The sequence below is a fragment of the Zosterops lateralis genome (genome assembly GCF_965231275.1).
Source record: "Zosterops lateralis genome assembly, chromosome: 31".
NCBI classification, from domain to species: Eukaryota; Metazoa; Chordata; class Aves; order Passeriformes; family Zosteropidae; genus Zosterops; species Zosterops lateralis.
Genome location: NC_139791.1, coordinates 270,919 through 294,169, shown reverse-complemented (window position 1 = coordinate 294,169; position 23,251 = coordinate 270,919). Strand labels below are relative to the sequence as shown.

Below are 23,251 nucleotides of genomic sequence, written 5' to 3'. Positions count from 1 at the left end.
ACACAAATTTGACTCAAAAATGACTAAAAATTGGACCCAAAATTGTCCCAATGAACTCCCAGTGTATTTATGGCTCCCCCTGGTGGCGGCTTTGGGAACTGCAGCTCCTTCCCAGTAACTCCCAGTTTGTCCCAGTTTGTAACTCCCAGTCCCCTCCCAGTTTATCCCAGTCCATCCCAGTTCCTCCCAATCACTCCCAGTCCCTCCCAGTTTATCCCAGTATAAACCAGTCCCCTCCCAGTTCCCCTCAATGAACTCCCAGTGTATTTATGGCTCCCCCTGGTGGCGGCTTTGGGAACTGCAGCTCCTTCCCAGTAACTCCCAGTTTGTCCCAGTTTGTCCCAGTCACTCCCAGTCCCCCCCAGTCACTCCCAGTTCCCCCAGTCACTCCCAGTCCCCCCCCAGTCCCCCCCAAATCCCCCCCAGTCCCCCCCAGTCACTCCCAGTTCCCCCAGTACGTGTCTCCAACTGGCCGAACTGGAGCGTCGGGTCAGAGAAGCTTTGGCCGAGCGAGAGCGACTCCTGGCGGCCCGGGTAGGGGGCGTGGCTTAGCCAGAGGGGGCGTGGCTTAGCCAGAGGGGCGTGGTTTAGTCTGCGAGGGCGTGGCTTTGTATGTGATGTGTGAATGGGAAGGGGCGTGGCTTAAAAGGGGGCGGGGTTAGAGAGTGAGTTTGATGATGTAATGGGGGTGTGGTTTTGAGGAGTGGGCGTGGTTTATGTAAATTAGGGGCTGGTTTGTAAATGGGGTGGGCGGGGTTTGGGGTGGGCGTGGTCAGAGGGGTTTTTGGCGGGAATTTTGGGGATTTTTTGGGGGATTTTAATGGGGATTTTTGGGGTAATTTGTGGTGATTTTTGGGCTTTTTTGGGGGTGATTTTGGGGATTTTTTGGGAGGATTTTTGGGTGATTTTTAGGGGGATTTTTGGGGTAATTTGTGGTGATTTCGGGGCTTTTTTGGGGGTTGATTTTGGGGAGATTTTTGGGGTTTTTTGGGGGTAATTTTGTGGTTTTTTGGGGTAATTTTAGGATGATTTTTAGGGGGATTTTTTTGGCAATTTTGGGGTATTTTTTGGGGTGATTTTGGGACAATTTTTGGGCTGATTTTTGGATAATTTTGGGTGGTTTTGGGGTGATTTTTGAGGTAATTTTGGGGCTTTTTTGGGGGTGATTTTGGGAGTTTTTGGGGCCATTTCCTCCTAAATCTTCCCCCTTTTCTCTCCAGGAGGCCCGAAAAGCTGCCAAGGCCACGCCCACAGAGGCCACGCCCACCAAGGACACGCCCATTTCTGCTGAGGCCACGCCCCCTCCAGCCCAGGCCACGCCCACTGTAGACCAGGCCACGCCCCCTCCCGAGGTGAGGAAAAAAAATGGTGAATTTTCGGTAATTCACCAAAATATCCAAAAAATTCTCAAAAAAATAAAATAAAAAAAAAATCCAAAAAATTCTCAAAAAATCCCCCAAAAATTCATAAAAAGAATTCCAAAAAGTCACCAAAAAATCCCGCAAAAATTTCCCAAAAAATTCACTCATAAACCCCAAAAAACCTCCCAAAATCCCCGAAAATTCACCTAAAAAAATCCAAAAAAATTTCCCAACCCCCCAAAATTAACTCCTCAAAATCCCAGAAAATTCCAAAAAAAATTCTTCAAAAAATCCCCAAAATTAACTCCAAAAAAAACCCCAAAAATACATCAAAAATCCCCAAAAAATTCCCCCAAACAAATCCCCAAAAAATCCTGTAAAAATCAGAAAAAAAATCCCAAAAAAATCCTGTAAAAATCCCCAAAAAATCTGAAAAAAAATCCCCAAAAAACCCAGAAAAATCCCAAATAATTCACAAAAAATCCCCCTAAAAAATCAGAAAAAATCCCCCAAAAATCAGAAAAAAAATCCCCAAAAATCCTGTAAAAATCCCCAAAAATTCACCAAAAAATCCCCAAAAAATCCCCAAAAAATCCCCAAAAAAATCAGAAAAAAATCAGAAAAAAATCAGAAAAAAATCCCAAAAAATCCTGTAAAAAATCCCAAAAAAATCCCCAAAAAATCAGAAAAAAATCAAAAAAAAATCAGAAAAAAATCCCAAGAAATTCCTGTAAAAAATCCAAAAAAATCCCCTAAAAATCCCCAAAAATTCCCCTAAAAATCAGAAAAAATCCCCAAAAAATCCTGTAAAAAAAACCCCAAAAAATCCCCAAAAAATCAGAAAAAAATCCAAAAAAATCTCAAAAAAATCCCCAAAAAATCCCCAAAAAATCAGAAAAAAATCCCAAAAAAATCAGAAAAAATCAGAAAAAAACCCCAAAAAATCCAAAAAAAATCCCAAAAAAATCCCAAAAAATCCACCAAAAAATCCCAAAACAATCCTGTAAAAAATCAGAAACAAATCCCAAAATTCCCCAAAAAATCCCTCGAAAAACCCAGAAAAATCCCCAAAAAATCAGAAAAAAAATCCAAAAAAAAATCAGAAAAAAATCCAAAAAAATCCCCAAAAAATCCCCAAAAAAACCCCCCAAAAATCCCAAAAATTCCCCCAAAAATTTCACTTTTTTTGTGATTTTTTTAGCCCGACCTCCTGGTCGCTCTCCGCTCCCGGGGTCACCGTCCCGAGGCCGTGGGGGGGCTCAGGATTTTGGGGGGGTCCCTGCGGGGGCCTCTCACCAAAATGGGGGGAAGGATCAAAACCTGGAGGCGCCGCTGGTTCCACCTGGACCCGCACAGGAGGGTCCTGGCCTATTATGGGGGTACAAAAATTCAATTTATTTTAAGTTTTTGGGGGGTTTTGGGTGGATTTTGGGGGGGTTTGGGGGTTTAAAGTGGATTTGGGGGACTTAAGGGGAAAATTTGGGGGGTTTAATGTGAATTTTGGGGTGTTTTGGGGTGGATTTTTGGGGGATTAAAGTGAATTTTGGGAAGTCAAGGGGTGGGTTTGGGGATTTCACGGAAATTTTGGGGGTTTTAATGTGGATTTTTGGGGGTTTAATGTGAATTTTGGGATGTTTTGGGTGGATTTTTGGGATCCAGGGTGAATTTTTGGGGTGGTTTTGGTAGATTTTGGGGTTTAAAGTGGATTTGGGGGATTAATGTGGATTTTTGGGGGTTTAAAGTGGATTTTGGGGTGTTTTGGGTGGATTTTGGAGTGTCCAGGATGGATTTTGGAGGGTCTAGAGTGGATTTTGGGGGTTTAAAGTGGATTTTGGGAAGTTTGGGGTGGATTTTTGGGGATTTAAGGTGAATTTTTGGGCTGTTTGAGTGAATTTTTGGGGGGTTTTGGTAGATTTTGGGGTTTAAAGTGGATTTTTGGGGATCTAAGGGGAATTTTTGGGGAGATTTAAGGTGAATTTTGGGGTGTTTTGGGTGAATTTTTGGGGATTTAAGAGGAATTGTTTGGGTTTAATGTGGATTTTTGGGTATTTAAGGGGAATTTTTGGGGAGGTCCAGGGTGGATTTTGGGGATTTAAGGGGAAATTTTGGGGGTTTAATGTGGATTTTTGGGGGTTTAATGTGGATTTGGGGGATTTAAGGGGAATTTTTGGAGATTTAAAGTGGATTTTTGGGAAGTTTGGGATGGATTTTTGGAGGATTAAAGTGGATTTTGGGAAGTCAAGGGGTGGGTTTTTGGGGATTTAAGGGGAATTTGGGGGGTTTAATGTGGATTTTATGAATTTAATGGGGATTTTTGGGCGGTCCAGGGTGGATTTTTGGGGGTTTAATGTGGATTTTTGAGGATTTAAGGGGAATTTTTGGGAATTTAAAGTGGATTTTGGGATGTTTGGGGTGGATTTTTGGGGATTTAAGGTGGATTTTGGGGTTCAAAGTGGATTTTGGGAAGTTTTGGGTGGATTTTTGGGGGATTAAAGTGAATTTTGAGTGATTTAAGGTGAATTTTGGGTGGATTTTGGGTGGATTTTGGGAGTTTCAAGGTGGATTTTGGGGATTTTGGGGGGAATTTGGGGGGTCCAGGGTGGATTTTTGGGGATTTAAGGGGAATTTGGGGTTTCAATGTGAATTTTTGGGCATTTAAGGTGAATTTGGAGAATCCAAGATGGATTTTAGGATGTTTTGGTTGAATTTTGGGGGTTTAATGTGAATTTTTGGGTGGTTCAGGTTCAGTTTTTGAGGGACCCAAAGCAGATTTTAAGACAAGATTTGGGACAAAAATTCAGAATTTCAAGAATTTCGGGATTTTGGGTTTTTGAGGCGCCCGAAGTGAATTTTGGGGTGTTTTTTGGGGTCCCCCAACCGTGTCCTGTCCCCCCCAGACCAGGCCCAGACGAAGCTCAAGGGGGTCATTTACTTCCAGGCCATTGAGGAGGTTTGGTACGACCCGGGGAGGGCGGCCGGGAAGGTGAGAGGGGGAAATCTGTGGGGCTGAGGGGGTTCTGGGGGGTTTCTATGGGGCTGGGAGGGTCCTATGGGGCTCTGTGGGGTTTCTATTGGGTTTCTATAGGGCTCTATGGGGTTTCTATGGGGGGATCTGTGGGGCTGGGGGGGAGCTGGGGGGTTTCTGTGGGGCTGGGAGGGTCCTATGGGGCTCTATGGAGTCTCTATGGGGCTCTATGGGGGGGATCTGTGGGGCAGAGGGGGATCTATGGGGTTTCTATGGGGGGATCTATGGGATCTCTATGGGGCTGGGAGTTCTCTATGGGGGTTTCTATGGGGGTTTCTATGGGTCACTATGGGGCTCTATGGGGTGTCTATGAGTCTCTATGGGGTTTCTATGGGTCTCTATGGGGGGGATCTGTGGGGCAGAGGGGGATCTATGGGGGGTCTATGGGGCTGGGAGGGTCCTATGGGGCTCTATGGGGTCTCTATGGGGGGATCTGTGGGGCTGGGGGTTCTCTATGAGTCACTATTGGGTTTCTATGGGGCTCTATGGGCCTCTATGGGGTTTCTATGGGGTTGGGAGGGTCCTATGGGGTGTCTATGGGGTTTCTATGGGTTGCTATGGGGGGATCTATGGGGTGTCTATGGGGTTTCTATGGGGCTGGGAGGGTCCTATGGGGTGTCTGTGGGGTCGCTATGGGGGGATCTGTGGGGCTGGGGGGGCTCTATGGGGTTTCTATGGGGGGATCTATGGGGTCTCTATAGGGCTGGGGTCTCTCTATGGGTCTCTCTATGGGGCTGGGAGTTCTCTATGGGTCACTATGGGGTTTCTATGGGGCTCTATGGGGTTGGGAGGTCCCTATGGGGCTCTATGGGGTTTCTATGGGTTGCTATGGGGGGATCTATGGGGTGTCTATGGGGTTTCTATGGGGCTGGGAGGGTCTTATGGGGCTCTGTGGGGTTTCTATGGGGCTCTATGGGGTTTCTATGGGGCTCTATGGGGGGGATCTGTGGGGCTGGGGGGGATCTATGGGGCAGAGGGGGATCTATGGGGCAGAGGGGGATCTATGGGGCTCTATGGGTCTCTATAGGGGGATCTGTGGGGCTGGGAGGGTCCTATGGGGTCTCTATGGGGTTTCTATGGGTCGCTATGGGGGGATCTGTGGGGCAGAGGGGGATCTATGGGGTCTCTATGGGGCTGGGAGTTCTCTATGAGTCACTATGGGGTGTCTATGGGTCGCTATGGGGAGATCTGTGGGGCTGGGGGGGAGCTGGGGGGTTTCTATGGGGCTGGGAGGGTCCTATGGGGCTCTGTGGGGTCTCTATGGGGTGTCTATGGGGCACTATGGGGTGTCTATGGGGCTCTATGGGTTTTCTATGGGTTTCTATGGGGCTGGGAGGTCCCTATGGGGGTCTCTATGGGGCCCTATGGGGCTCAGAGGGTCCTATGGGGGGAATCTATGGGGCTCTATAGGGGCTCTATAGGGGTTCCTATGGGTCAAGTTGGGATCTATGGGTCTCTATGGGTCAGCCCCGCCCCCTAACCCCAAGCCCCGCCCCCTGCCCCATAACCCCGCCCCCTAACCGAGGCCCCGCCTCCAGAGCCCCGCCCCCCGTCTGACGTTCTGCCTGAAGACGTTTGAGCGGCTCTTCTGGCTGGTGGCGCCCAGCGCCGAGGCCCTGCGCATCTGGATGGACGCCGTGCTCACCGTCACCCGCGACGGGGGGAACTTCTGACCCCTTTCTGTCCTCACAAAAGTATTTTCCTATTTCTGAATTTTTTTCCCTTTTTTTTTTCCCATTTTTTTTCCCATTTTTTACCTATTTTTCCTACATTTTTCTGCCGTTTTCCCCCCCCTCGTGTCTTGCCGCCATTTTTCTCCCCTCACGTTTTCCCGCCATTTTTCTCCCCTCACGTTTTCCCGCCATTTTTCTCCCCTCACGTTTTCCCGCCATTTTCTCCCCTCACGTTTTCCCGCCATTTTCTCCCCTCACGTTTTCCCGCCATTTTTTCCCCCTCACGTTTTCCCGCCATTTTCTCCCCTCACGTTTCCCGCCCTTTTTCCCCCCTCACGTTTTCCCGCCATTTTTCCCCCTCACGTTTTCCCGCCATTTTTCCCTTCATGTTCATCCCAACATTTTTTCCTGATTTCTGTATTTTTTTCCCATTTTTTCCCCATTTTTCTCCCATTTTTCCCCATTTTTTCCCCATTTTTTTCCTATTTTTCCCCATTTTTTCCCCATTTTTTCCCCATTTTTCCCCATTTTTTCCCAATTTTTTCCATTTTTCCCCATTTTTTTCCCATTTTTCCCCCCAAAACCCAACTGGGACCCCCCAAACCTTTACTGGGAGCACTGGGAGCCCCCCCCGGGTTATTTCTGTTTGTTGTAATTTATTAAAGGGTTTTTTTGGGACAAAAATCTCCTTTTTTCGTCATTTTTTGGGGAGGGAGGGACTGTGGGGGAGGGGCCCTAATGAGCTTTGGTTGATGACATTAAATAATTAAAATTAATGCGATTTATTTCAATTTACAATTAATTAAATTAAATTATTTGATTAAATTATTTTAATTATTAAATCGATTTAATGATTAATTTAATTTAATCATTAAATCGATTGAATTATTAAATTGGATTAAATTATTAAATTAAATTATTAAATTAAATTAATTAAATTAAATCAATTCATTATTTAATACTATAATAATAATAATAATAATAAATTATAATAGTAATGGCTTAAGGGTAATACAATAATAATAGTAATGACAATCATAATTACTATTAATAATAATAGTATTAATAGTAATGACAATTAATAGTAATTAATTAATTAATAGTAATAGTAATTATAATACTAATAGTAATTATTATATTATTAATAACAATATTATTACTATGAGTATTTTAGTTACTATTAATTAATTACTATTACTATTAATAATAATTTCAATTATTATTACTATTATTATCGTTCTATTACCCTTAAACCATTATTACTATTATAATTTCCTATTGTTATTATTATTATTATTCTACTATTTAATGGGTTGAAATTTAAGGGAAAAACCAATTTATTTAACTTTTTTAAACCAACAAAAAATTTGTCCAAAATCCCCAATTTTCCCCAAAATAAAAACAACTCCGACACTTTCCACCAGAGCCCTTTATTGCCCCGCCTCCTCAGGACTTGGTCACGCCCCCTCAGGGCTTGGCCACGCCCCCTCAGGGCTTGGTCACGCCTCCTCAGGGCTTGGCCCCGCCCCCTCAGGGCTTGACTCGCCCCCTCAGGGCTTGGTCACGCCCCTCACGGCTTGGCCCCGCCCCCTCAGGGCTTGGCCCCGCCCCCTCAGGGCTTGGCCACGCCCCTTTCAGTGAAGGAGGGGCCACAACAGGAAGGGGAGGAGCCACCCGGCCCCACCCAAGGCTTGGCCCCGCCCCACCGGCCCCTTGGTGCCGTCCTTGCGTCCCATTGGCCGCCCGGGGGCCGCGTGACCGGCAGCCATATTGTTCCCTTCAACCATCTTGTTTCCGTCATCCATCTTGTTCCTGTCAGCCATTTTGTTTCCGTCATCCATCTTGTTTCCAGTGGCCATTTTGTCTCTGTCCACCATTTTGTTTCCATCCTCCATCTTCTTTCTGGCAGCCATTTTGTCTCCATCCTCCATTTTGTGTCCATCATCCCTCTTGTTCCCATCAACCATTTTGTTCCCATCATCCCTCTTGTTCCCATCATCCATCTTGTTTCCGGCGGCCATCTTACCCCCACTTGCTCTCCTCCCACTGGGGGCGGCCATTTTGTCCCCACTGCCGGTGGCGGCCATCTTGTCCTGGGTGACATTAACGCCCCCACCGATGGCGGTGACGTTTTTGGGCGTGGCCGTGGGGGCGTGGCCGTGCGGGAGGAGCTCCAGACGGGGCAGGTCGGGCGAGAAGAAGGTTTTATTGCCCGGGGGGCGGTTGCAGAGGTCGCCATGACAACAGGAGCCGACGAGGGAGGCGGAGTCGTCCCCGCGGCGCTCCCGGGAACAGGAGCCTTCGGGGGCACAACCCCAGAGCTCCCGGAACCAGGTGAGGTTACCTGCAAAAGGGGCGGGGTCAGGGTTAGGACACACCTGGACGGGGGAAAATGGGAGGGGGGGAAATGGGGAAAAAATGGCGGAAAAATGGGAAAAAATGGGAAATAAAAGGGGGAAAATGGGGGAAAATGGGGGGGAAAAGGGAAAAACGAAAAAAAATGGAGGAAAATGGGAGGAAAATGAGAAAAGGAATGGTAGGAAAATGGTGGAAAAATGGGGAAAAATGGGGGGGAAATGGGGGAAAAATGGGAAAAGAAATAGGGTAAAAAATGGGGAAAAATGAGGAAATAAATGGCAGAAAAATGGGAAAAAATGGGGAAAAAATGAGACAAAATGGGAAACAAAAGGGGAAAAAATGAGGAAAAAAATGGGAAAAAAAGGCAGGAAAATGAGAAAAAGAATGACAGGAAAATGGGGGGAAAATGATGGGAAGCACGAGAGGAGAAATGGTGGAAAAATGGGGAAAAAATAGGGGGAAAAAAGGACAAAAACAGGAAAAAATGTCGGGAAAATGGGAGGGGGAAAGGGCGGAAAAGATGAGGGGAGAAAATGGCAAAAAATGGGAAAAAATGGCAGAAAAACGGGAAAAATGGCAGAAAACTTGAAGGGGAAAAAGGATGGGAAACGTGACGGAAGAAAATGGCAGGAAAATGGGGGAAAATGGGAAAAATATTTTAAAATAGTAGAAAAAAGGTAGAAAAATGGGGAAAAATGGGGAAAAAATTGGAAAAAATTTAGGAAAAAATGGGAAAAAATGATAAAAAATGGGAAAAAAATGGGGAAAAAAAAAGGAAAAAATGGAAAAAATAAGGAAAAAATTGGTAAAAATGACGAAAAAATGGGGAAAAAATTGGAAAAAAATCAGAAAAAAAATGGGAAAAAATGAGGAAAAAATCAGAAAAAAATGGGAAAAAAATCAGAAAAAAATAAAGGAAAAAAAAAGAGGAAAAAATCAGAAAAAAATGGGAAAAAATGGGAAAAAAATGGGGAAAAAAACAGGAAAAAAGGTGAATTAAAGCCGAGGGAACCCCGATATTGTCACCCACCCATGCGCAGGGTGACGTTGCCATGGAAACAGCCCCGCTGGTCATCGTAGCACTCGACGACGTCCTCGGGGTCGCAGGGCCCGTCCCCGGGGCAGCCGTAACACCTCAGGCCATTCGGGGTCCGAGACGTGGCGTTGGCTGGGAGGGGTCAGTGGGGTCAGTGGGGTCACTCCCAGTAAGTCCCAGTTGCCTCCCAGAATCCCAAAATCCCCTCCCAGTTTATCCCAGTATAAACCAGTTCCCTCCCAGTGCCCCCATACGAGGCTGTAACTCATTCCCAGTAAATCCCAGTTTATTCCAGTTTACCCCAGTATATCCCAGTCCTTCCCAATCCCCTCCCAGGCCCTCCCAGTTCCCCTTAATTCCCTCCCAGTCCATCCCAGTTTATCCCAGTTCCCCTCAATGAACTCCCAGTGTATTTATGGCTCCCCCTGGTGGCGGCTTTGGGAACTGCAGCTCCTTCCCAGTAACTCCCAGTTTGTCCCAGTTTGTCCCAGTTTATCCCAGTCCCCTCCCAGTCCCCGGTACCTGTCAGGGTCAGTCCCCCGGTGTCCCCCATGGGCAGGTGGTCGTTACACGAGTCCCCCCGGCAGTTCCGGCGCCGCTCAAACACGACGACGCCCGGCAGCTCCAGGGCCCGGGCTAAGGCCCCCGGCTGGCCACGCCCACAGCCACGCCCACCCAGGAAAAAGTGACCGTGGCCTGGAGAGAGGGGTCACACAGGGGTCAGAGGTCACACAGGGGTCATGGGAGCCCCTATGGACACGCCCCCTTTGGACACGCCCAACAAGTGACCTCTATGGCCACGCCCATAATTGACCCCTATGGACATTATAATGATGGACACGCCCCTAAAGCCACGCCCATAATTTACATATATGGACATGGTCATGTGGCCACGCCCCTTTATGGCCACGCCCCTTTTATGGCCACACCCACCTGGCCACGCCCATATGGCCACACCCATATCCTGCCCCACATCCCACCCCACACCTGCCCCACACCTGCCCCACATCCCACCCCACACCTGCCCCACACCTGCCCCACATCCCGCCCCACACCTGCCCCACATCCCGCCCCACACCTGCCCCACATCCCGCCCCACACCTGCCCCACACCTGCCCCATATCCCACCCCACAGGTGCCCCACACCTGCCCCATATCCCACCCCACAGGTGCCCCACACCTGCCTCACACCTGCCCCACACCTGCCCCACACCTGCCCCACACCTGCCCCACAGGTGCCCCAAACCTGCCCCACAGGTGCCCCACACCTGCCCCATATCCCACCCCACACCTGCCCCACACCTGCCCCACACCTGCCCCACACCTGCCCCACACCTGCCCCACAGGTGCCCCACACCTGCCCCACACCTGCCCCACACCTGCCCCACAGGCACCCCACACTCACTCCAGGTGACGGCCGCCAGGGCCTCGGTGCACACGTCGCTCTCCGTGGGGCAGGAGACGTTGGTGGCCCCACGGCAGCGCCCGCCGTCCTCTGACCCACAGCTCAGGCACTGCAGACCCAGAGAGCCTGACCCATGGATTGACCCATAGATTAGTGACTGACCCATAGACTGACCCACAGCTCAGGCACTGCAGACCCAGAGAGCCTGACCCATGGATTGACCCATAGGTCAGTGACCCACAGATCAGTGACCCATAGATCAATGACCCACAGATCAGTGACTCATAGATCAGGGACTGACCCACAGCTCAGGCATTGGAGACCCAGAGAGCCTGACCCATGGATTGACCCATAGATCAGTGACTGACCCATAGATCAGTGACCCATAGATTAGTGACTGACCCATAGATTCGTGACCCATAGACTGACCTATAGAGTGACCCATAGATTAGTGACCCACAGATTGACCCACATCATCATCAGTGACCCATAGATCAGTGACTGCCCCATAGATTAGGGACCCACAGATCAGTGACCCATAGATCAGTGATTGACCCATAGATTGACCCATAGATCAGTGACCCACAGCTCACTGCCCCACACATCAGCGCCCCACAAGTCCCTCACCCCACACATCACCTGCCCCACACACTGACCCACAGCTCACTGCCTGCCCCACACATGTCATTGCCCCACACATTGCCCCACACATCAGTGGCTGCCCCACACATTGACACGTCACCAGCCCCACACATCAGTGACACATCAACGCCCAACACACTGACCCACAAGTCACAGCCTGCCCCACACATCACTCACCCCACCCGTCCCCACCCAGCCCCACATGTCCCCACCTGCCCCACACATTGACACACACGTCAGTGCCCCACACCTCTGCCCCACCCCACAAGTCCTGCCCCACCCATCCCGTCCCTGTCCTGTCCCGGGGCCGCGCCCTCCCCACGGGGCCCCAACCTGCCCCGGCCTGTCCCGGGCCCGACCCACGGCGCGCCCCGAAACCTGCGACCCATGGAGGGATCCCTGACCCATAGATGTGAACCTCAATACCCCCTGCCCCATAGAGCTGAGCCCCAAAACCCGCGACCCATGGAGGGATCCCCGGTACCCCTTGACCCATAGAGGGATCCCTGACCCATAGATGTGATCCCTGACCCATAGATCTGATCCTAAATACCCCCTGCCCCATAGATGTGATCCCTGACCCATAGAGAGATCCCTGACCCATAGAGAGATCCCTGACCCATAGATGTGAGACTAAATACCCCCTGCCCCATAGAGCAATCTCTGCCCCATAGAGCTGAGCCCTGCCCCATAGATCTCATACCTAAAACCTTCAACCCATAGAGGTGATCCTCAATACCCCCCTGCCCCATAGATCTGAGCTCTGCCCCATAGATCAGACCCCTGGCACCCCCTGCCCCATGGAGCTGAGCCTCAATACCCCCCTGCCCCATAGATCACAGCCCTGCCCCATAGAGCTGAGCCTTGCCCCATAGATCTGACCCCCAGCACTCCCCTGCCCCATAGATCTGAGTCCCGAAACCTCCACCCCATAGATGTGAACCTCAGTACTCCCCTGCCCTATAGATCTGAGCCCTGCCCCACAGATTTCAGCCCTGACACCCCCCTGCCCCACATCTGCTGCCCCACAGTCCCCCGGCACCTCCCTGCCCCACAGATCTGACCCCTGACAACTCCCCTGCCCCACAGATCTGACCGCAAATATCCTCATTTCTGCCCCATAGCGCCTCTGCCCCACAGATCTTAGCCCTGACAGCCCCTGCCCCATAGATCTGAGCCCCGGAACGCTCTACCCCACAGATCACAGCCCTGGAACCCTTTGCCCCACAGATCTGAGCCCTGCCCCATAGATTTCAGCCTTGACACCCCCCCCCTGCCCCATAGATCTGACCCCCAAACCCCCAAACCCTCCCTGCCCCATAGATCTGACCCCTGACACCTTCCTGCCCCATAGATCTGATCCTCTGCCCCATAGATCTGACCCCAAACCCCCCCTGCCCCACACCCTCCCCTTCCACCCCCCTGCCCCACAACCCCAGACCCTCCCACACCCCCCCCTGCCCCACAACCGCCCCCCAAGTGCCCCCCAAGTACCTGGCGGCAGCAGCAGCAGCAGCAGCGGCCCCATGGCGGCCCTGCCCCACATCCCGGCCCTGCCCCACATCTCGGCCCGGCCCCGGGATCTGTGGGGCAGAGCCCGCCCCATTTATGGGCGCCGGGACCAGGGCGGGGTCGGGGTGGGGCGCCCCGAGGGGTCCCCGCCCCATAGAGAGGTGACTCCGCCCCATAGAGAGTGTTCCCGCCCCATAGAGAGTGTTCCCGCCCCATAGAGAGTGTTCCCCGCCCCATAGAGAGTGTTCCCGCCCCATAGAGAGGTGACTCCGCCCCATAGAGAGTGTTCTCCGGCCCATAGATCCCCTCCTGCCCCATAGCGAGTGTTCTGTGCCCCATAGCGAGGTCCTAAAGCTCTGCCCCATAGCTCTGCCCCATAGAAAACCCCACAGCTCTGCCCCATAGCAAGATCCTAAAGCTCTGCCCCATAGAAAACCCCACAGCTCTGCCCTAGAGCTCTGCCCCATAGAAAAACCTCATGGAAAAACCCATAGAAACCCCCCAGCTCTGCCCCATAGAATCCTGCCCCATAGAATCCTGCCCCATAGATCCCTCCTGCCCCATAGATCCCTCCTGCCCCCCCAGGGCCGGATCTATGGGGCGGGACCGGCCCCACATTAAACTTGTGGGGCAGCGAGGGGGGGAAGGAGCAGCAGGAGGGGGAGGGGCAGGAGGGGGGAGGGGCGGAGCTGGGGGTGGGGGAGGGGTCGCCGGGGAGGGAGTTACAGAAACGGCCGCGGCAGCAGCGCAGCCCCATAGATCCCTCCTGCCCCATAGATTCCTGACCCATAGATTTCTGCCCCATAAAACCCCCTTGCCCTATAGAATCCTGCCCCACAGATCCCTGCCCCATAGAGTCCCTTGGCCCCATAGATCCTCCCTGCCCCATAGATCCTCCCTGCCCCATTTTACTCTGCCCCACATATCCCCCCTGCCCCATAGAATCCTGCCCCATAGATCCTCCCAGCCCCAAATTCTGCCCCATAGATTTCTGCCCCATAGGGCCCTGCCCCATAGAATCCTCCTGCCCCACATCTCCCCCCCAGAGCCCCCCCAGCCCCACGGGCTCCCGGCACCACTCGGGGGTCGCGCAGCCCCGAACCAGCCACGGCTCCCCCGAGGGACCTGGGGGGGAAATGTGGGGCTGAGATGTGGGGCGGGACCCACAGCTCTGCCCCATAGAGAGAGCCCTGACCCATAGAGAACCATAGAGACCCCCCAGCCCCATAGAGACCCATAGAAACCCCATAGAGACCCATAGAGAGACCCCCAGCCCCATAGAGTGATCCTCTGCCCCATGGAGACCCCCATAGAGACCCCACAGAGAACTCCCAGCCCCGTAGATCCCCCATAGAGCCCCATAGAGACCCCATGGCGACCCACATAGGACCCTCCCAGCCCCATAGAGCCCCATAGATCTCCCCCAGCCCCACAGAAACCCCATAGAGACCCCATAGGACCCTCCCTTCCCCATAGAGAGACCCATAGAGAGATCCCTCAGCCCCACAGATCCCCTATAGATCCCCCCATAGAAAACTCCCAGCCCCATAGAAACCCCATAGTGACCCATAGAGACCCCATAGTGACCCATAGATCTCCCCCAGCCCCATAGATCCCCCCATAGACCCCCCCCAGTCCCCACCGTGCCCCCAGGCCGTGGCGCAGCGGGTCCTTCCTGCCCCACATCGAAGCACTTGGGGGTCGCCGCCCAAAGGGGCGGGGCCATCGCTGCCCCAACAGCTCAGGCCGGAGGGAGGCCCCGCCCCTGCACCAGAATAGACCAGTAAGAACCAGTTAGAACCAGTATAAATCATTATAAACCAGTATAAACCAGTATAGATCAGTGTGGACCAGTATAGACCAGTATAGTCCAGTATAGACCAGTATAAACCAGTAAAACCACTGTAAACCAGTATAAACCAGTATGGACCAGTATAAACCCGTATAAACCAGTATAAACCAGTATAAACCAGTATAAACCAGTGTGATCCCAGTCACCCTGAGACCCCTCCCAGTATATCCCAGTGTGAACCAGTTCCCTCCCAGTCCCTCCCAGTATAAACCAGTCCATCCCAGTTTATCCCAGTTCCCCCCAATGAACTCCCAGTGTATTTATGGCTCCCCCTGGTGGCGGCTTTGGGAACTGCAGCTCCTTCCCAGTAACTCCCAGTTTGTCCCAGTTTGTCCCAGTTTGTCCCAGTTTGTCCCAGTCCCCCCAAACCCTCTCCCAGTATAAACCAGTCCCTCCCAGTCCCCCCAGTCTCACCCAGGCCGCACTGGGGGCGGTCACAGCACTGAAGCTCCACCCCTCGGCCCCTCCCGGAGTCAAAGGCCACGAGGCCCCGGCAGGTCCCGGCCCGGCCACACCCCCTGAGCCGCTCCGCCCCCTCTGGGGAAAGGGGGCGTGGTCAGGGGTGAGGCCACGCCCACTCCGGCCTGAAAACCACGCCCCCTTTTTGTAGAGATGTGCTTGAAGGTTGTGGCCACGCCCTTTTTTGGTTTGGCTCCTCCCACTGTTCAGGCTCCGCCCACCTGGATGGGAAAAACTCCACCCCTTTTGTGGCCACACCCCCTTTTAGTGCCACACCCACATTGTTATATTTTATTGTGGCTCCTCCCCCTTTTCTAAGACCCCTCCCCCTTTCTCTGACCCCTCACCCACTTTACCCCCTCCCCCACCCCCCAAACCCCCTCCCGGCCCCGCCCCCCCGCAGGCCCCGCCCACCTCCGTGCGGTCGCCGGGTGATGACGTCAATGCAGAGGTCTTGGGGGCGGGGGCAGGGCAGGGCCGCCAGGGGGCGCCCGCAGGAGCCGTCGGAGCTGTCGCAGGTCGGGCACTGCAGGGGGCGCCCTGTCGGCCAGTATGGACCAGTATAAACCAGTATAAACCAGTATAACCAGTCCAAACCACCATCAACCAGTAAAAACCAGTCTAAACCAGTATAAACCAGTATAAATCAATATAAAACCAGTACGGACCAGTATAAACCATATAAACCATTATAATCCAGTATAAACCAGTATAACCCACTGTAACCAATATAAACCAGTCTAAACCAGTATAAACCAGTATGGACCAGTATAAACCAGTATAAACCAGTGAGAATAGGTTAGAACAAGTATAAACCAATATAAACCAGTATAATCCAGTATATCCCAGTTTAGACCAGTATAAACCAGTATAACCAGTCTAACCCAGTATAAACCAGTATAACCCAGTATAAACCAGTCCAAACTAATCCGAACCAGTCTAACCCAGTCTAACCAATATAAACCAGTATAAATCAATGTAAAACCAGTATAACCCAGTAAAAACCAGTATAACCCAGAATAACCAGTATCAACCAGGTAAAACCCATTATAATCAATATAAACCAGTAAAACCAGTATAAACCAGTATAAACCAGTATAATCCATTATATCCCAGTATAAACCAGTATAAACCAGTATAAACCAGTCTAACCCAGTCTAACCAATATTAACCAATATAAACCAGTATAATCCAGTATAACCCATTATAGCCCAGTATAGACCAGTATAAACCAGTGTAAACCAGTCCAAACCAGTATAAACCAGTATAACCCAGTATAAACCAGTATAACCCCCCCCCATCTCTCACCTGTCTGGGGTGGGGGCAGAAAAGGGGCGTGGTCTGAGCCCCCTCCAGGCCCCGCCCCCTCCTTGTCCCCGCCCCCTCCGGGCTCCGCCCACAACGTCACCAACTCCCCGTGGGACCGGAAGGTGATGAGGACTTCCGGCGCGCCGATGACGTCACATCCGGTTTGCTCCTGCCGCCATTCCCGGCCGTCTGGGGGCGGGGCAAAGGTCAAAGGTCACCCCCGAGGGGATTTTGGGGGATTTTTGGGGGGTTTTGGGGGGTTTTGGGGGTGAATTTTGACCTTTGAGGGTGGTGAGGGTCGTGCGGCGGCAAACGGAAGTGACGTCACAGCGAGGGCACAAAAGGGCGGGGCCTAAAGGGGGGGAGGGGTGAGAATAGAAAATATATAAAATTTTAGCTCAAAAAAAAGCCTCAAAAATTTCCAAAGAAACCCCAGAAAAAACTAAAAAAAAAAAAGAATAAAAAGTAAAAAATAAAAATTAAAAAAAAATTTAAAATCCCCCAAAATATAATAATAATAACAAAAAAAAAAAAAAAAAAAATCCCCCCAAAATAATAAAAATAATAAAAATAAAATTAAAAAAAAATTTAAAAATCCCCCCAAAATATAATAATAATAATAAAATAAATAAAAAAAAAAAATTTAAAAATCCCAAAAAATATAATATTAATAATAAAATAAAAAATAAAAAACACAACAAAAAAAGCCTAAAAATAAAATAAAATAAAATAAAATAAAATAAAATAAATAACAACAACAATAATAAATTTTAAAATTAAAAAAATAATTTAAAAACACACAAGAAAATCCGAAATCAAATTCCCCCCCAAAAAAAGCCAAAAATTCCCAAAAATTCCCCCCAAAAATCTCCAAAAAAAAAAATCAAAAGAAAAAAAAATAAAAAATCTGAAATAAAACCGAAAAAACCCCCAAAAATCTGCCAAATTCCGGCCCCTCCCCCACCACGGGCAGGGTGGGGAAACTTCCTTCCCCTTTAAAACCGCTCAAAAAACCCCAAAAAAAACCCCCAAAAATGTTTTAAAAACCACCAAAAACTCCCAAAAAACACCTAAAAAGCCCAAAAAATCAACACCCCCCCAAAAAAACCCCAAAATTATTTCAAACCCCCCAAAAAACTCCCTAAAAATTCCCAAAAACTCCCAAAAATAACCACAAAACCCCCCAAAAATAATTTTTAAACTCACAAAAAATCTCCAGAAAAAAAACCCTAAAAAATATAGAAAAAAAACTCTCAAAAAATTCCTGAAAAATCACCAAAAAAAAAAAAACAAAAACAAAAATAATTTTAAAACTCAAAAAAAACCCCCAGAAAATTTAAAACTTCCCCAAAAAACCCCCAATAAATATTTTAAAAACCCAAAAAAATCCACATAAAAAATCCCAAAAACTCAAAAAAAATCCCCAAACAATCCCCTAAAAAAATTAAAATAAAAATTTTTAAAACCAAAAAAAAATCCCCTAAAAAAATTAAAAGGAAAAATTTTAAAATCAAAACAAAATCCCCTAAAAAATTAAAATAATAATAAGAAAAAAACCAAAATTAATAATTATAAAACTCCCAAAAAAACCCCCAAAATCTCCAAATTTTGGGGTGGGGGAGGGGCTCTCACCTGCCCCCAGGAGCGCCCAGAGCACCCAGAGGCCCCTCCCCCACCCCATGGCCCCTCCGGCCCCTCCCCCACCCCAAAGGAGGAAATTTTGGACCTTTTTATACCCAAAAAAACCCCCAAAAATGGGCGTGGCTTGTGCGTGGCCACGCCCCCTTTTCCATTTGACCCTCCCCCACACTGAAATTTCAACATTTTTTTCCCCAAAATTAAAAAAAAAAAAAGAAAAGAGGAAATTGTGGGTGGGGGAGGGGTGACCTCAAGCAATGACGTCATTTTAATTTTTTTGCAATTTTAATTTTGTGGTTTTTTAATTTTTAATTTTTAAATTGAAATTTTTAAAATTTTTTTAAATTTTAATTTTTTTTATTTTTTAATTTTAAATTAAAATGTTTAAATTTTTTTAATTTTTAATATTGTTAATTTTTAATATTTTTAAATTAAATTTTTAATTTTTTTGTAATTTTAATTTTTAATTTTAATTTTTAATATTTCAATAAAAATTTTAATTTTTTAATTTAAATTTTTAATATTTTAAATTTTTTTAATTTTTTAATTTTTTTTTAATTTAATTTTTTTGGACGCTCGCTTTGTTTTCTACCTTTCCCCCAAAAAAATTTATTTTTAAAATTTTTATTTTTTTAATTTTTTTGGGGGGAGTGAAGAAATGTTGAAATTTAAGGGTTGGGGGAGGGGCCTCTCTCTCACACAATGACGTCATAATCGACCGACCAATCAGATTTTCACCATTCAAAGGGCGTGGTTTGAATGAGGCCACGCCCATTTTTAAATCCAAACCCCTTCCCCATTTCCCCAAATTTTCTCCTTTTTTAAGAAAAAAAAAAAAAAAAAAGAAAATTTAAAACTCCACCCCTTGCCCCGCCCACAACAATGACGTCATCACTCCGCGACCAATCACATTTTATTGAAAAGGGGGCGGGGCTTATAAATATCAGAGCGGAAGGGGCGTGGTCAGAGCAGGAGGAGGGGGAGGAGCAGGAGGGTCAAAAGGGGGAGGGGCGACCCAAAGTGGGCGGGGCTTGACCCTCCGGGGGCCCCGTGCGGGGGAGGGGCAGCCGTGACCGGAAATGCGGCCGGGGGAGGGGCGTGGCCACACCCTGTGACGTCACCGGCGATGACGTCACCGCCCGGGGCCACCATGATGGCGTCGCCCTTTGGGGGAGTGGTGGTGGCTCCGCCCACTGTGGTGACGTCATTGTGCGATGATGACGTCACAGCGGAAGTCACGGCGGTGATGACGTCATGGGGGCGTGGCCCGGAGCAGTTGGTGGCGCTGATTGGTCCGTCCAGGGCGAGGTCACGGGCGGGGTCAACTGGGGAGGGCGTGGTCACGGTGGTGACGTCATCGCTGATGTCATTGAGATGTCCCATAGGGTCACCAGTGACAGGGGGCGGGGCTGTCCCTTCATTGGCCACGCCCACATTGGTGACCGCCAGGACATTGTCACCTCCTGGGGGCGTGGTCACAGTGGTGACGTCACTGATGACATCATTGATGTGTCCCAATGTGTCCCCAGAGCCACCAGTGACAGTGGGCGGGGCTGTCCCTTCTGTGGCCACGCCCCTTTCCGTGGCCACTAGGAGGTTGTCACTTCCTGGGGGTGTGGTCACCGTGGTGACGTCATCGCTGATGTCATTGAGGTTTCCTAAGGTGTCCCCAAGGTCAGAGGTCACATCAGGTTGGGCTGTCCCTTCATTGGCCACACCCACCTCCGTGACCGCCAGGACATTGTCACTTCCTGGGGGCGTGGTCAGTGTGCTGACATGACTGATGATGTCATGGGGGCGTGGCACAGAACAGTTGTTGGCCCCCATTGGCCCCTCCAAGGCGACGTCACGGGCCGGGTCATCTCCAGGGGGCGTGGCCACAGTGGTGACATCAGGTTGGGCTGTCCCCTCCATGGCCACGCCCACATCGGTGACCACCGGGACATTGTCATTTCCTGGGGGTGTGGTCACAGCGGTGACGTCATCAGTGACGTCATTAATGAGTCCTGAACTGTCCCCAAGGCCAGTGGTGACACTGGGCGGGGCTGTCCCCTCATTGGCCACGCCCCCTTCAGTGGCCACTATGAGGTTGTCACTTCCTGGGGGCGTGGTCACAGTGGTGACCTCATTAATGACGTCATTGATGTGTCCCAATGTGTCCCCAGGGCCACCAGTGACAGTGGGCGGGGCTGTCCCTTCTGTGGCCACGCCTCTTTCCGTGGCCACTAGGAGGTTGTCACTTCCTGGGGGTGTGGCCACAGGTGCCACCAAGGTGGTGACGTCATCGATGACGTCATTAATGTGTCCTGAAGTGTCCCCAAGGTCGTTGTTGGCACTGGGCGGGGCTGTCCCCTCATTGGCCACGCCCCCTTCAGTGGCCACCAGGACATTGTCACTTCCTGGGGGTGTGGCCACTGTGGTGACATCACCAGTGACGTCATTGAGGTGTCCCAAAGTGTCCCCAAGGCCAGCGGTGACAGTGGGCAGGGCTGTCCCCTCATTGGCCACGCCCCCTTCAGTGACCGCCATGAGGTTGTCACCTCCTGGGGGTGTGGTCACGGTGGTGACGTCATCGCTGATGTCACTGAGGTTTCCCAAAGTGTCCCCAAGGCCACTGGTGACATCAGGACCTTCCGTCACATCCTTGGCCACGCCCACCTCAGTGATCACCAGCACATTGTCACTTCCTGGGGGTGTGGTCACTGTGGTGACGTCATCGATGATGTCATTGAGGTTTCCTAAGGCGTCCCCAAGGTCAGAGGTCACATCAGGTTGGGCCGTCCCTTCCATGGCCACGCCCACCTCAGTGACCGCCAGGACATTGTCACTTCCTGGGGGCGTGGTCAGTGTGCTGACATCACTGATGACGTCATGGGGGCGTGGCCCAGAGCAGTTGATGGCGCCACTTGTCCCATCCAGGGCGAGGTCACGGGCGGGGTCACCCGCTGGGGGCGTGGTCAGGGTGGTGACATCAGGTTGGGCCGTCCCCTCCATGGCCACGCCCACATCGGTGACCGCAATGAGGTTGTCACTTCCTGGGGGCGTGGTCACAGCGGTGACGTCATCAGTGACGTCATTGGGCTGTTCCGAAGTGCCCCAAAGGTCACCGGTGTCACTGGGCGGGGCTGAGACCTCTATGGCCACGCCCCCTTCAGTGACTGCCAGGATATTGTCGCTTCCGGGGGGCGTGGTCACCGTGGTGACATCACTGATGATGTAATTGCCGTGTCCCAAAGTGTCCCCAAGGTCAGAGGTCACATCAGGTTGGGTTGTCCCCTCTAAGGCCACGCCCCCATCGGTGACCGCCAGGACATTGTCACTTCCTGGGGGCGTGGTCACAGTGGTGATGTCACTGATGACGTCATTAGAGTGTCCCAAAGTGTCCCCAAGGTCAGAGGTCACATCAGGCTGGGCTGTCCCTTCATTGGCCACGCCCCCTTCAGTGACAGCCAAAACATTGTCACCTCCTGGGGGCGTGGTCAGTGTGCTGACATCACTGATGACGTCATGGGGGCGTGGCCCAGAGCAGTTGTTGGCATCATTTGTCCCCTCCAGGGTGACGTCATGGGCGGGGTCACCTCCAGGGGGCGTGGCCACAGAGGTGACATCAGGTTGGGCCGTGCCCTCCATGGCCACGCCCACATCGGTGACCGCCAGGACATTGTCACCGCCTGGGGGCGTGGTCACTGTGGTGACGTCATCGCTGATGTCATTGAGATCTCCCAAAGGGTCACCAGTGACAGTGGGTGGGGCTGTCCCCTCTTTGGCCACGCCCCTTTCAGTGGCCACCATGAGGTTGTCACTTCCTGTTGGCGTGGTCACGCTGGTGATGACGTCATCCTTGACCCGGAAGTCCTCGGGGGTCACCTCGGGGTCACAGTCCGGGGGCAGCGGGGGAGGGGTGGGAGGGGAGGGGGTGGGGGAGGGGCGGCCCAGGGACAGCCCCGGCGGGGGGTGGGGGAGGGGCGGGAGGTGGGCGCGGCCTCCAGGTGGGGGAGGGGCCACAGAGCTGTGGGGAGAGAGGGGAGGGGTTAGGGGGGGGTTGGGACCCCCCAGACACCCCATAGGACCCTCTAGGACCCTATAGAGACCCCCAGACCCCATAGAGCCCCATAGACCCCATAGAACCCTATGGAGACCCCCAGACCCCATAGAGACCCACAGACCCCATAGAACCCTATGGAGACCCATAGACCCCATAGAAAGCAATGGGACCCTATAGCACCCATAGGACACTATAGAAACCCCATAGAGACCCCCAGACCCCATAGAGACCCATAGAAACCCATAAAACCCTATAGGAGCCTATAGAGACCTATGGAACCCTATAGAAACCTATGGAACCCTTTAGAAACCTATAGGACCCTATAGAAACCCCCAGACCCCATAGAGACCCATAGACCCCATAGAACCCCACACACCCTATAGAGACGCCATAGAGACCCATAGAACCCTATGGAGACCCACAGACCCCATAGAAACCAATGGGACCCTATAGAAACCCCATAGACCCCATAGAAACCCCATAGAGACCCCCAAACCCCATAGAGAGCCACAGGACCCTATAGAGACCCCACAGACCCCCCAAACCCCATAGAGACCCATAGAATCCTATAGAGACTCACAGACCCCATAGATTCCCCCCAAGTGCCCCACAACACCCATTGGACCCCATAGAGACCCATAGACCCCACAGAGTCCAATGGGACCCCATAGCACCCATAGGACCCTATAGAAACCCCACAGGACCCCATAGCACCCCATGGCACCCCATAGCACCCCATAACCCTCCCCAGCACCCACAGCACCCCACGGCACCCCACACCCTCTACAGCACCCCATAACCTCCCATAGCCCCTTACGCCACCCCATAGCACCCCATAGCACCCAAGGGACCCCATAACCACCCCAGTACCCCACAGCCCCCTATAGCACCCCATAACACCCCACAGCACCCCATAACCACCCATGGCACCCCACAG

The 23,251-nt window shown here is 50.9% G+C and overlaps 3 protein-coding genes and 1 long non-coding RNA gene across 4 annotated transcripts in view; 2 read left to right on the top strand and 2 right to left on the bottom strand.

The window, feature by feature from the left end:
* Positions 1-1,167: 1,167 nt before the first annotated feature.
* On the top strand, positions 1,168-6,825 carry LOC310920637 (pleckstrin homology-like domain family B member 3). Its single transcript, XM_083880701.1, has 3 exons — positions 1,168-2,740; positions 4,259-4,344; positions 5,925-6,825. Exons 1-3 carry the CDS (start codon positions 2,662-2,664, stop codon positions 6,057-6,059), a joined length of 300 nt encoding a protein of 99 aa, XP_083736827.1. The 5' UTR covers positions 1,168-2,661; the 3' UTR covers positions 6,060-6,825.
* Positions 6,826-7,693: 868 nt separating this feature from the next.
* On the bottom strand, positions 7,694-13,028 carry LYPD3 (LY6/PLAUR domain containing 3; the record flags this gene model as incomplete). The annotated part of the gene is made up of 6 exons (XM_083880778.1): positions 7,694-8,403; positions 9,448-9,585; positions 9,976-10,149; positions 10,859-10,967; positions 11,678-11,712; positions 12,995-13,028. 6 exons carry the CDS (start codon positions 13,026-13,028, stop codon positions 7,694-7,696), a joined length of 1,200 nt encoding a protein of 399 aa, XP_083736904.1.
* A 3,657-nt stretch (positions 13,029-16,685) lies between these two features.
* Positions 16,686-19,335, bottom strand: LOC310920800. Its single transcript, XR_014592036.1, has 3 exons — positions 18,264-19,335; positions 16,912-16,983; positions 16,686-16,820 (listed from the first exon to the last, which is right to left on the bottom strand). It is a non-coding gene; the product is annotated as an uncharacterized lncRNA (long non-coding RNA).
* A 2,724-nt stretch (positions 19,336-22,059) lies between these two features.
* The window catches only part of CIC (capicua transcriptional repressor), a gene marked incomplete at its 5' end in the record, with an annotated part of 4,435 nt that continues 3,243 nt past the window's right edge, over positions 22,060-23,251 (top strand). Inside the window, one exon of the mRNA XM_083880777.1 lies at positions 22,060-22,156. Within this exon, the coding sequence (XP_083736903.1) occupies positions 22,060-22,156 (97 nt within the window). The remainder of the gene's footprint in view (positions 22,157-23,251) is intronic.

What these genes read in the sequence shown, in the direction of transcription:
- LOC310920637 (XM_083880701.1), top strand. Translation starts at nt 2,662, where the DNA reads ATGGGGGGAAGGATCAAAACCTGGAGGCGCCGCTGGTTCCACCTGGAC. An exon ending in GGTCCTGGCCTATTATGGGG is followed by an intron (nt 2,741 to 4,258) that starts GTACAAAAATTC and finishes TGTCCCCCCCAG; the next exon opens with ACCAGGCCCAGACGAAGCTC. An exon ending in CGGGGAGGGCGGCCGGGAAG is followed by an intron (nt 4,345 to 5,924) that starts GTGAGAGGGGGA and finishes CCCCGCCTCCAG; the next exon opens with AGCCCCGCCCCCCGTCTGAC.